Source organism: Salvelinus fontinalis, chromosome 29, assembly GCF_029448725.1.
Source record: "Salvelinus fontinalis isolate EN_2023a chromosome 29, ASM2944872v1, whole genome shotgun sequence".
Taxonomy (NCBI): domain Eukaryota; kingdom Metazoa; phylum Chordata; class Actinopteri; order Salmoniformes; family Salmonidae; genus Salvelinus; species Salvelinus fontinalis.
In genome coordinates this window covers 13,629,043-13,642,473 of record NC_074693.1, presented here as the reverse complement: position 1 = coordinate 13,642,473, position 13,431 = coordinate 13,629,043, and the positions used below count along the sequence as shown (strand labels likewise).

General features: G+C 41.2%; 1 protein-coding gene across 4 annotated transcripts in view; it reads left to right on the top strand.

Moving 5' to 3' along the window:
* LOC129827460 (probable E3 ubiquitin-protein ligase MID2) overlaps positions 1–13,431 on the top strand; it is a 321,932-nt gene that overhangs the window by 225,666 nt on the left and 82,835 nt on the right. For 3 of the 4 annotated variants that reach the window (XM_055888340.1, XM_055888339.1, XM_055888341.1), the window contains 2 exons: positions 8,285–8,350; positions 12,240–12,335. In XM_055888340.1, the coding sequence (XP_055744315.1) occupies positions 8,285–8,350; positions 12,240–12,335 (162 nt within the window). The remainder of the gene's footprint in view (positions 1–8,284; positions 8,351–12,239; positions 12,336–13,431) is intronic. The other variant, XM_055888342.1, reaches the window with a different exon arrangement.

Here is a 13,431-nt window from a genome sequence, read left to right as displayed (position 1 = left end):
TTTTATAATAGTCAGCAAAAAGTGTCTCTTGATTTTCCATAAGGAGCTTCATTTTGTGATCTTTTCTTGCCTTATCATTCTTTACACAGAGAGGGTACTGTATTTTAATTACCTCTGAACAGCGGGAGGCAGCTTGTAAGGCCTCTCCATTTGGTTGGAGTAGACTGTTCGACTCTCCTGCCATTGTTGGGCTAAAGGGCTTTGACACCTCTCACTTAACACCTCAGTGCTAGTTGATGTTGTATCAAGCTTGGCAGACTTAATTTAGCATTCCGTCCTTATAAAGTAATGTAATGTATTTTTCTTCCTGGCTTTTGGAAATAAAATATAACTTCAGACTAAACATTATTCACTCAGTTCTAGGTTGGTGTTTTCAGGTTTCTGTTGTTTTCCAGAGCGTTTGCTGTATAGCATTGGAATAATAATCTTTGGTAGTTGTAAACCTTCCAGGTGATTCTGTAATTCCGTCCAAAATCAGGTTGTAGGTTTTGATTTGGAGTGAAGATTATGTTGTAGAGCACAGGTGTCAAACTCATTCCACGGAGGGCCGAGTGTCTGCGGGTTTTCGCTCCTCCCTTGTACTTGATTGATGAATTAACATCACTAATTAGTTAGGAACTCCCCACACCTGGTTGTCTAGGGCTTTATTGAAAGGAAAAACCAAAAACCTGCAGACACTAGGCCCTCCGTGGAATGAGTTTGACACCCCTGTTGTAGAGGGTAGTATCCTGTATATGTCCTGGTGACATAGTGAAGGTTATGTTGTAGAGGGTAGTATTCTGTATACTGTATGTTCCTGACAAAAAAATCCAAGTATATCTAACTCTATCTATCTCTCTTTCTCTATATATCTCTCTTTATCTATATATCAATTCAATTTGATCCGCTTGCTTAGGGGACTCTTCTCCAGGTTCATCTCTCTGTAGGTGATGGCTTTGTTATGGAAGGTTTGGGAATCGCTTCCTTTTAGGTGGTTGTAGAATTTAACGGCTCTTTTCTGGATTTTGATAATTAGTGGGTATCGGCCTAATTCTGCTCTGCATGCATTATTTGGTGTTCTACGTTGTACACGGAGGATATTTTTGCAGAATTCTGCATGCAGAGTCTCAATTTGGTGTTTGCCCCATTTTGTGAAATCTTGGTTGGTGAGCGGACCCCAGACGTCACAACCATAAAGGGCAATGTGCTCTATGACTGATTCAAGTATTTTTAGCCAGATCCTAATTGGTATGTTGAAATTTATGTTCCTTTTGATGGCATAGAATGCCCTTCTTGCCTTGTCTCTCAGATCGTTCACAGCTTTGTGGAAGTTACCTGTGGTGCTGATGTTTAGGCCGAGGTATGTATAGTTTTTTGTGTGCTCTAGGGCAACGGTGTCTAGATGGAATTTGTGGTCCTGGTGACTGGACCTTTTTTGGAACACCATTATTTTGGTCTTACTGAGATTTACTGTCAGGGCCCAGGTCTGACAGAATCTGTGCAGAAGATCTAGGTGCTGCTGTAGGCCCTCCTTGGTTGGTGACAGAAGCACCAGATCATCAGCAAACAGTAGACATTTGACTTCGGATTCTAGTAGGGTGAGACCGGGTGCTGCAGACTGTTTTAGTGCCCGCGCCAATGCGTTGATATATATTTTGAAGAGGGTGGGGCTTAAGCTGCATCCCTGTCTCACCCCACGACCCTGTGTGAAGAAATGTGTGTGTTTTTTGCCAATTTTAACCGCACACTTGTTGTTTGTGTACATGGATTTTATAATGTCGTATGTTTTACCCCCAACACCACTTTCCATCAATTTGTATAGCAGACCCTCATGCCAAATTGAGTCGAATGCTTTTTTGAAATCAACAAAGCATGAGAAGACTTTGCCTTTGTTTTGGTTTGTTTGTTTGTCAATTAGGGTGTGTAGGGTGAATACATGGTCTGTTGTACGGTAATTTGGTAAAAAGCCAATTCAACATTTGCTCAGTACATTGTGTTCATTGAGGAAATGTACGAGTCTGCTGTTAATGATAATGCAGAGTATTTTACCAAGGTTACTGTTGACGCATATTCCACGGTAGTTATTTGGGTCAAATCTGTCTCCACTTTTGTGGATTGGGGTGATCAGTCCTTGTTTCCAAATATTGGGGAAGATGCCAGAGCTAAGGACGATGTTAAAGAGTTTTAGTATAGCCAATTGGAATTTGTTGTCTGTATATTTGATCATTCCATTAAGGATACCATCAACACCACAGGCCTTTTTGGGTTGGAGGGTTTTTATTTTGTCCTGTAACTCATTCAAGGTAATTGGAGAATCCAGTGGGTTCTGGTAGTCTTTAATAGTTGATTCTAGGATTTGTATTTGATCATGTATATGTTTTTGCTCTTTATTCTTTGTTATAGAGCCAAAAAGATTGGAGAAGTGGTTTACCCAGACATCTCCATTTTGGATAGATAATTCTTTGTGTTGTTGTTTGTTTAGTGTTTTCCAATTTTCCCAGAATTGGTTAGACTCTATGGATTCTTCAATTACATTGAGCTGATTTCTGACATGCTGTTCCTTCTTTTTCCGTAGTGTATTTCTGTATTGTTTTAGTGATTCACCATAGTGAAGGCCTAGACACAGGGTCTTTATGTTTTTGGTGGGACAGGTTTCTCAATTTATTTCTTATATTTTTGCATTCTTCATCAAACCATTTGTCATTGTTGTTCATTTTCTTCGGTTTTCTATTTGAGATTTTTAGATTTGATAGGGAAGCTGAGAGGTCAAATATACTGTTAAGATTTTCTACTGCCAAGTTTACACCTTCACTTTTGCAGTGGAATGTTTTACCCAGGAAGTTGTCTAAAAGGGAATGGATTTGCTGTTGCCTAATTGTTTTTTGGTAGGTTTCCAAACTGCATTCCTTCCATCTATAGCATTTCTTAATGTTACTCAGTTCCTTTGGCTTTGATGCCTCATGATTGAGTATTGCTCTGTTCAAGTAGACTGTGATTTTGCTGTGGTCTGATAGGGGTGTCAGTGGGCTGACTGTGAACGCTCTGAGAGACTCTGGGTTGAGGTCAGTAATAAAGTAGTCAACAGTGCTACTGCCAAGAGATGAGCTATAGGTGTACCTACCATAGGAGTCCCCTCGAAGCCTACCATTGACTATGAACATACCCAGCGTGCGACAGAGCTGCAGGAGTTGTGACCCGTTTTTGTTGGTTATGTTGTCATAGTTGTGCCTAGGGGGGCATATGGGGGAGGGAATGATGTCACCTGCAGGCAGGTGTTTGTCCCCCTGTGTGCTGAGGATGTCAGGTTCGTGTCCAGTTCTGGCATTTAGGTCGCCACAGACTAATACAGACCATATCTCTATCTATCTATCTCTATCTCTATCTATCTCCTTATCTATCCATTTCTCTTTATCTATATATCTCTATCTATCTATCTCTTTATCTATCTCTCTTTATCTATATATCTCTATCTATCTCTTTATCTATCTATCTCTATCTATCTCTTTATCTATCTATCTCTCTTTATCTATAGACTAATACAGACCATACAGACCATATCTCTATCTATCTATCTCTTTATCTATCTCTCTCCTTATCTATCCATCTCTCGTTATCTATATATCTCTCTTTATCTATCTATCTCTTTATCTATCTATCTCCTTATCTATCCATCTCTCGTTATCTATATATCTCTCTTTATCTATCTATCTCTTTATCTATCTATCTCTCCTTATCTATCTATCTCTATATATCTATCTCTTTATCTATCTATCTCTCCTTATCTATCTATCTCTCTTTATCTATATATCTCTCTATCTCTATCTAACTCTTTATCTATCTATCTCTCCTTATCTATATATCTCTATCTATCTCTTTATATATCTCTCTTTATCTATATATCTCTATCTATCTATCTCTTCATCTATCTCTATCTATCTCTTTATCTATCTATCTCTCTTTATCTATCTCTCTCTTTATCTATTTATCTCTCTTTATATATCTATCTATCTCTTTATCTATCTATCTCTCTTTATCTATATATCTCTATCTTTATCTATATATCTCTATCTATCTCTCATTATCTATCTCTATCTATCTCTTTATATATATATCTCTCCTTATCTATCTATCTTTATCTATATATCTCTTTAACTATCTATCTCTCCTTATCTCTATCTATCTATCTCTTTATCTATCTATCTCTCTTTATCTATATATCTCTATCTTTATCTATATATCTCTATCTATCTCTCATTATCTATCTCTATCTATCTCTTTATATATATATCTCTCCTTATCTATCTATCTTTATCTATATATCTCTTTAACTATCTATCTCTCCTTATCTATATATCTCTATCTATCTATCTCTTTATCTATCTCTTTATCTATCTATCTCTCTTTATCTATCTATCTCTCTTTATCTATTTATCTCTCTTTATCTATCTATCTCTCATTATCTATATATCTATCTTTATCTATCTATCTATCTCTCTATCTATTCAATTCAATTCAAGGGGCTTTATTGGCATGGGAAACATGTGTTAACATTGCCAAAGCAAGTGAGGTAGACAATACACAAAAGTGAAACAAACAATACAAATTAACAGTAAACATTACACTCACATAAGTTCCAAAAGAATAAAGACATTACAAATGTCATATTATGTATATATACAGTGTTGTAATAATGTGCAAATGGTTCAAGTACAAAAGGGAAAATAAATAAACATAAACATGGGTTGTATTTTCAATGGTGTTTGTTCTTCACTAGTTGCCCTTTTCTTGTGGCAGCAGGTCACAAATCTTGTTGCTGTGATGGCACACTGTGGTATTTCACCCAGTAGATATGGGAGTTGATCAAAATTGGGTTTGTTTTTTAATTCTTTGTGGATTCTTTCTCTCTCTCTCTCTCTCTTTCTGCCTCTCTTTCTCTCTCTCTCTCTTTCTCTCTCTCTCTCTCGCTCTCGCTCTCTCTCTCTCGCTCTCTCTCTCGCTCGCTCTCTCTCTCTCTCTGTCTCTCTCTCTCTCAATTCAATTCAATTGACTTTATTGACATGGTGTCACGATCGTGTGGGGGAGAGACGGACCAAAACGCAGCATTTGGAAAATAAGCCATCTTCCTTTTATTTAGAAGAAGGAAAAAATTAAACAAACACTTACAAACTAACCAAAACAATAAACGACCGTGAAGCTAATAAACGTAGTGCACAGACATGCTACAAACGTATAACATAGACAATTACCCACATCAAACGAAAGCCTATGGCTACCTTAAATATGGCTCCCAATCAGAGACAACAGAAATCAGCTGTCTCTAATTGGGAACCCATTCAGGCAACCATAGACTTTCCTAGACAACTACACCCAACATAGACACAGCTAGACACATACACTCAACACAAACCCATACACTACACCCAACACCCCCTTTACCATATAACCACCCAAAACCGACAAAACACAAACATTTCCCATGTCACACCCTGACCTAACTAAAATAATAAATAAAACAAATAATACTAAGGCCAGGGCGTGACACATGGCAAGTTCATTATTACTTACATTGTCAAAGTATACATATAGACTGATTGGAACATTTTGAGCCAGATTCTAATTGGAATTTCGATTTTAATGTTGATTTTAATGGAATAGAAATCAAATCAATCAAATCAAGTTTATTTTATATTGCCCTTCGTACATCCGCTAATATCTCGAAGTGCTGTACAGAAACCCAGCCTAAAACCCCAAACAGCAAGCAATGCAGGTGTAGAAGCACGGTGGCTAGGAAAAACTCCCTAGAAAGGCCAAAACCTAGGAAGAAACTTAGAGAGGAACCAGGCTATGAGGGGTGGCCAGTCCTCTTCTGGCTGTGCCGGGTGGAGATTATAACAGAACATGGCCAAGATGTTCAAAATGTTCATAAGTGACAAGCATGGTCAAATAATAATTAGGAATAAATGTCAGTTGGCTTTTCATAGCCGATCATTAAGAGTTGAAACAGCAGGTCTGGGACAGGTAGGGGTTCCATAACCGCAGGCAGAACAGTTGAAACTGGAATAGCAGCAAGGCCAGGTGGACTGGGGACAGCAAGGAGTCATCATGCCCGGTAGTCCTGACGTATGGTCCTAGGGCTCAGGCCCTCCGAGAGAGAGAAAGAAAGAGAGAAGGAGAGAATTAGAGAGAGCCAAGATTTTCAAAATGTTCATAAATGACAAGCATGGTCAAATAATAATCAGGAATAAATGTCAGTTGGCTTTTCATAGCCGATCATTAAGAGTTGAAAGCAGCAGGTCTGGGACAGGTAGGGGTTCCATAACCACCAACTTACAATCCTGAGACAAGGCCGAGTATAGCCCACAAAGATCTCCACCCCAGCACAAACCAAGGGGGGTGCGCCAACCCAGACAGGAAGATCATGTCAGTAACTCAACCCACTCAAGTGACGCACCCCTCCTAGGGATGGCATGAAAGAGCACCAGTACGAATGCTCTTCTTGCTTTGTCTCTCAGCTCATTCACAGCCATGTGAAAGCTACCTGTGTTGCTGATATTTAGTCCTAGATACGTGTAGTTTTTGGTGTGTTCTAATAGAACTGTGTCCAAATAGAATTTATATTTGTCATCCTGATTTCCGGACCTTTTTTGGAATATCACTATATTTGTTTTTTTTTAGGTTAACGGAGAGCCCAGGTCTGACAGGTTCTGTCAGAGAGTAGAGAGAGTAGCAGACAGACCAGCTAGACTAACGTGTCAGTAGAGAGAGTAGCAGACAGACCAACGTGTCAGTAGAGAGAGTAGCAGACAGACTAATGTGTCAGTAGAGAGAGTAGCAGACAGACTAACGTGTCAGTAGAGAGAGTAGCAGACAGACCAACGTGTCAGTAGAGAGAGTAGCAGACAGACCAACGTGTCAGTAGAGAGAGTAGCAGACAGACTAATGTGTCAGTAGAGAGAGTAGCAGACAGATCAATGCAATGTGTCAGTAGAGAGAGTAGCAGACAAACTAACGTGTCAGTAGAGAGTAGCAGACAGACTAACGTGTCAGTAGAGAGAGTAGCAGACAGACCAACGTGTCAGTAGAGAGTAGCAGACAGACCAACGTGTCAGTAGAGAGTAGCAGACAGACTAATGTGTCAGTAGAGAGAGTAGCAGACAGACCAACGTGTCAGTAGAGAGAGTAGCAGACAGACCAACGTGTCAGTAGAGAGAGTAGCAGACAGACTAATGTGTCAGTAGAGAGAGTAGCAGACAGACTAACGTGTCAGTAGAGAGAGTAGCAGACAGACCAGCTAGACTAACGTGTCAGTAGAGAGAGTAGCAGACAGACCAACGTGTCAGTAGAGAGAGTAGCAGACAGACCAGCTAGACCAACGTGTCAGTAGAGAGAGTAGCAGACAGACCAGCTAGACTAACGTGTCAGTAGAGAGAGTAGCAGACAGACCAACGTGTCAGTAGAGAGAGTAGCAGACAGACCAACGTGTCAGTAGAGAGAGTAGCAGACAGACCAACGTGTCAGTAGAGAGAGTAGCAGACAGACCAACGTGTCAGTAGAGAGAGTAGCAGACAGACTAACGTGTCAGTAGAGAGAGTAGCAGACAGACCAACGTGTCAGTAGAGAGAGTAGCAGACAGACCAACGTGTCAGTAGAGAGAGTAGCAGACAGACCAGCTAGACCAACGTGTCAGTAGAGAGAGTAGCAGACAGACCAACGTGTCAGTAGAGAGAGTAGCAGACAGACCAACGTGTCAGTAGAGAGAGTAGCAGACAGACTAATGTGTCAGTAGAGAGAGTAGCAGACAGACTAACGTGTCAGTAGAGAGAGTAGCAGACAGACCAGCTAGACCAACGTGTCAGTAGAGAGAGTAGCAGACAGACCAACGTGTCAGTAGAGAGAGTAGCAGACAGACCAACGTGTCAGTAGAGAGAGTAGCAGACAGACCAGCTAGACCAACGTGTCAGTAGAGAGAGTAGCAGACAGACCAACGTGTCAGTAGAGAGAGTAGCAGACAGACCAGCTACACGAATGTGCTGTTGTGGCAGATCGATAAGACCTGTCTATGTGTGTGTTCATAGTGGACCAGACCAGACCTGTCTATGTGTGTGTTTTCATAGTGTACCAGACCAGACCTGTCTATGTGTGTGTTCATAGTGGACCAGACCAGACCTGTCTATGTGTGTGTTTTCATAGTGGACCAGACCAGACCTGTCTATGTGTGTGTTTTCATAGTGTACCAGACCAGACCTGTCTATGTGTGTGTTCATAGTGTACCAGACCAGACCTGTCTATGTGTGTGTGTTCATAGGCTTTTCAAGTGAGTCCTGGCAGAGTATCTGACGCGGTATTGGAGGCATCAAAGACAAGCGCTGCGGTGAGTCACCCAATGGTTCGCTTGATTTTTAAATCACTGTCCCTCCCAAATGGCACCCTGTTTCCTGTGCTAACTAGTTCACTATGAAGGACATAGGGTGCCATTTGGGACTCAGAGAGTGTCCTGGTTGTCCTGGTGTTTGGAGAGGGAGAGGCCACTGAGACAATGGACACATACGGCCACACAGCCAGGTGGACGTTTGGATTGCTCTTCCTCTCATGCTTCTCATTCACATGCATGAATAGATAACCAGCTTCAAAAAGAGCTGTTGTGACTATTCCTCTTTGGTTTGCTGCCTGCGGCTGTTGTTTCTTCCTGTTGTTGTTGTTGTTGTTGTTGTTGTAGTTGTTGCTTCTTCTTTGTTACTCCTGTTGCTTAAATTCATGGGCTGCTATGTTCTCTCTCTCTCTCTCTCTCTCTCTCTCGCTCTCTCGCTCTCTCGCTCTCTCGCTCTCTCGCTCTCTCGCTCTCTCGCTCTCTCGCTCTCTCGCTCTCTCGCTCTCTCCCTTTCTCTCTCTCCCTTTCTCTCTCTCTCCCTTTCTCTCTCTCTCTCTCTCTCCCTTTCTCTCTCTACCTTTCTCTCTCTCCCTTTCTCTCTCTTTCTCTCTCTTTCTCTCTCTCTCCCTTGCTCTCTCTCTCTCCCTTTCTCTCTCCCTTTCTCTCTCTCCCTTTCTCTCTCTCTCCCTTTCTCTCTCTCTCCCTTTCTCTCTCTCTCCCTTTCTCTCTCTCTGTCCCTCTCTCTCTCCCTCTGGGATCTCAACCCTCTGACTAACCCACTAACTGTCTGGGATCTCAATCTTCTGACTAACCCACTAACTGTCAGGGATCTCAACCCTCTGACTAACCCACTAACTGTCAGGGATCTAACCCCTCTGACTAACCCACTAACTGTCTGGGATCTTACCCTCTGACTAACCCAATAACTGTCTGGGATCTTACCCTCTGACTAACCCAATAACTGTCTGGGATCTTACCCTCTGACTAACCCAATAACTTTCTGGGATCTCAACCCTCTGACTAACCCAATAACTGTCTGGGATCTCACCCTCTGACTAACCCACTAACTGTCTGGGATCTAAACCCTCTGACTAACCCACTAACTGTCTGGGATCTAACCCCTCTGACTAACCCACTAACTGTCTGGGATCTCAACCCTCTGACTAACCCACTAACTGTCTGGGATGTCAACCCTCTGACTAACCCACTAACTGTCAGGGATCTCAACCCTCTGACTAACCCACTAACTGTCAGGGATCTCAACCCTCTGACTAACCCACTAACTGTCTGGGATCTCAACCCTCTGACTAACCCACTAACTGTCTGGGATCTAAACCCTCTGACTAACCCACTAACTGTCAGGGATCTAACCCCTCTGACTAACCCACTAACTGTCTGGGATCTAACCCCTCTGACTAACCCACTAACTGTCAGGGATCTAACCCCTCTGACTAACCCACTAACTGTCTGGGATCTAACCCCTCTGACTAACCCACTAACTGTCTGGGATCTCAACCTCACTCAGCACTATTGAATGTTGTAAATGTAGCTAGATAGTAATCTGAATATTTCTACAGAACTATTCTGATGCTCTCTCTCTCTATCGTTCAAGGTTATCTTGTGTTATCTGTTATCTCTCAGAACTGAATATTGGCTTTGGTTTGGACGGCTGCTGGGATCCTACAGTATAAATACAATGCTTTATTGGGGAACTGTAACCTGTAGTTCAGATGGTTTATTGGGAACTATAACCTGTAATTCAGATGGTTTATTGAGGAACTGTAACCTGTAGTTCAGATGGTTTATTGAGGAACTGTAATCTGTAGTTCAGATGGTTTATTGAGGAACTGTAATTTGTAGTTCAGATGGTTTATTGGGGAACTGTAACCTGTAGTTCAGATGGTTTATTGAGGAACTGTAACCTGTAGTTCAGATGGTTTATTGAGGAACTGTAACCTGTAGTTCAGATGGTTTATTGAGGAACTGTAACCTGTAGTTCAGATGGTTTATTGGGAACTGTAACCTGTAGTTCAGATGGTTTATTGAGGAACTGTAACCTGTAGTTCAGATGGTTTATTGAGGAACTCTAACCTGTAGTTCAGATGGTTTATTGAGGAACTGTAACCTGTAGTTCAGATGGTTTATTGAGGAACTCTAACCTGTAGTTCAGATGGTTTATTGAGGAACTGTAACATGTAGTTCAGATGGTTTATTGAGGAACTGTAACCTGTAGTTCAGATGGTTTATTGAGGAACTGTAACCTGTAGTTCAGATGGTTTATTGAGGAACTGTAACCTGTAGTTCAGATGGTTTATTGAGGAACTGTAACCTGTAGTTCAGATGGTTTATTGAGGAACTGTAACCTGTAGTTCAGATGGTTTATTGAGGAACTCTAACCTGTAGTTCAGATGGTTTATTGAGGAACTGTAACCTGTAGTTCAGATGGTTTATTGAGGAACTGTAACCTGTAGTTCAGATGGTTTATTGAGGAACTGTAACTTGTAGTTCAGATGGTTTATTGGGAACTGTAACCTGTAGTTCAGATGGTTTATTGAGGAACTGTAACCTGTAGTTCAGATGGTTTATTGAGGAACTGTAACCTGTAGTTCAGATGGTTTATTGAGGAACTCTAACCTGTAGTTCAGATGGTTTATTGAGGAACTGTAACCTGTAGTTCAGATGGTTTATTGAGGAACTGTAACCTGTAGTTCAGATGGTTTATTGGGAACTGTAACCTGTAGTTCAGATGGTTTATTGAGGAACTGTAACCTGTAGTTCAGATGGTTTATTGGGAACTATAACCTGTAGTTCAGATGGTTTATTGAGGAACTGTAACCTGTAGTTCAGATGGTTTATTGAGGAACTGTAATCTGTAGTTCAGATGGTTTATTGAGGAACTGTAACCTGTAGTTCAGATGGTTTATTGAGGAACTGTAACCTGTAGTTCAGATGGTTTATTGAGGAACTGTAACCTGTAGTTCAGATGGTTTATTGAGGAACTGTAACCTGTAGTTCAGATGGTTTATTGAGGAACTGTAACCTGTAGTTCAGATGGTTTATTGAGGAACTGTAACCTGTAGTTCAGATGGTTTATTGAGGAACTGTAATCTGTAGTTCAGATGGTTTATTGAGGAACTGTAACCTGTAGTTCAGATGGTTTATTGAGGAACTGTAACCTGTAGTTCAGATGGTTTATTGGGGACTGTAACCTGTAGTTCAGATGGTTTATTGAGGAACTGTAACCTGTAGTTCAGATGGTTTATTGAGGAACTGTAACCTGTAGTTCAGATGGTTTATTGGGGACTGTAACCTGTAGTTCAGATGGTTTATTGAGGAACTGTAACCTGTAGTTCAGATGGTTTATTGGGGACTGTAACCTGTAGTTCAGATGGTTTATTGAGGAACTGTAACCTGTAGTTCAGATGGTTTATTGGGAACTATAACCTGTAATTCAGATGGTTTATTGAGGAACTGTAACCTGTAGTTCAGATGGTTTATTGAGGAACTGTAATCTGTAGTTCAGATGGTTTATTGAGGAACTGTAACCTGTAGTTCAGATGGTTTATTGAGGAACTGTAACCTGTAGTTCAGATGGTTTATTGAGGAACTGTAACCTGTAGTTCAGATGGTTTATTGAGGAACTGTAACCTGTAGTTCAGATGGTTTATTGAGGAACTGTAATCTGTAGTTCACATGGAAATGTAGAGAAATGACGGCCGATGTTCAGTGGTCAGAGACGATAGGATGGTCATACACTGCACATGGCCAACGTTCCTGTCAGTCCGTTTTCCCCCTTTCCAGCAAAGCCAAATTAAAGGTGCATTTGGGTATTTCTTCCTGGTTCCCTTCTTTTATATCTCACTGGCCTGTTCCTCTGCCTGTTCCCAAACAGCAAACCCTGGAGAACAACCTCACCAACCTGGTGAAGAGAAACAGTGAGCTGGAGAACCAGATGGCCAAACTCATCCAGATCTGTCAACAGGTTGAGGTGAGTCTAGGGCTGTTGTTGTGTCATGACCGCAGTCAAATTCCGTGTGACCGTTGAGTCACGGTTATCTCCTCTTATGCATTCTGGACATGCTTTGGTATTACCCAACTCGCTCGCTAATGGTCTGGTACTCAGGGCTCTGTTGTCCCTCTAACCACTCTGACGTCAATGCAAATGCCATCGAAAATCACATCAAAACACTTATCATCAAAACAGTATCATGCTTTTCAATGTGAAGAAAGAAGGTCAACAACAGGTTGAAACTGAGTGGAAAACACGGTCCTTGGATGTTGTTTGAAAGCCAAACACAAGGATATTGCCAGCGCTTTCTGAGATGATAATAAATTAATTGAAGATGTTGCATGTAGAACACCCGCGCGTATAAGAGCTTATGAATTAGGCCTATCTGTGAGCTCAAACCACCCCAATTAAAAAAATAAAATAAATAATGATTGGGTTGTTATACGATACAATAGTCTTTTGCCTATTACGCACAGCTGAAAAACATTAGAACCAACATAGATTTAAGATGTCTTTGGGACATAATTGGTCTAGCCTATATTTCAAAAGTAAACAAATTCTAGTAATGGTCTTTGAATGTGGTCTGTATTATTATGCATACTGGATGGACTGGTTGCCTTCTACTACTCTCTACACGTTCAGGGAGAGAAGGTAGAGCACGAGACCATGCTGTTGGTTCACTGATTGTGCAGTGTGCTTACAGAGTTAGCCTGCAATTATAGTGAATTTGTATTTTTACTTTGAATAGCCTAGTAACAGGGAATTGTTTATATTTTCATAATTAATAATAGGCTGACACATGAACTTTTAGCTACAGAATATCTCACCACCGTGTGTTTCCATCTCCTCCTCTCTCTTTCTCTCTCTCTCCTTCAGCCCTGTCCCCGAGCGCGCAGAAAGAGGGTCTCTCAACAGTTTTATAAGATATGTTTAGTTGTGATAACATGTTACTATCGATGTTCCCGAAACAGATTTCATTAGGTTTCCCACATGAAGTTAGCTTCAGGAACAGGGTTGGAGAGCCCGTGACATACAGAGTTAGCTTCAGGAACAGGGTTGGAGAGCCCGTGGCATA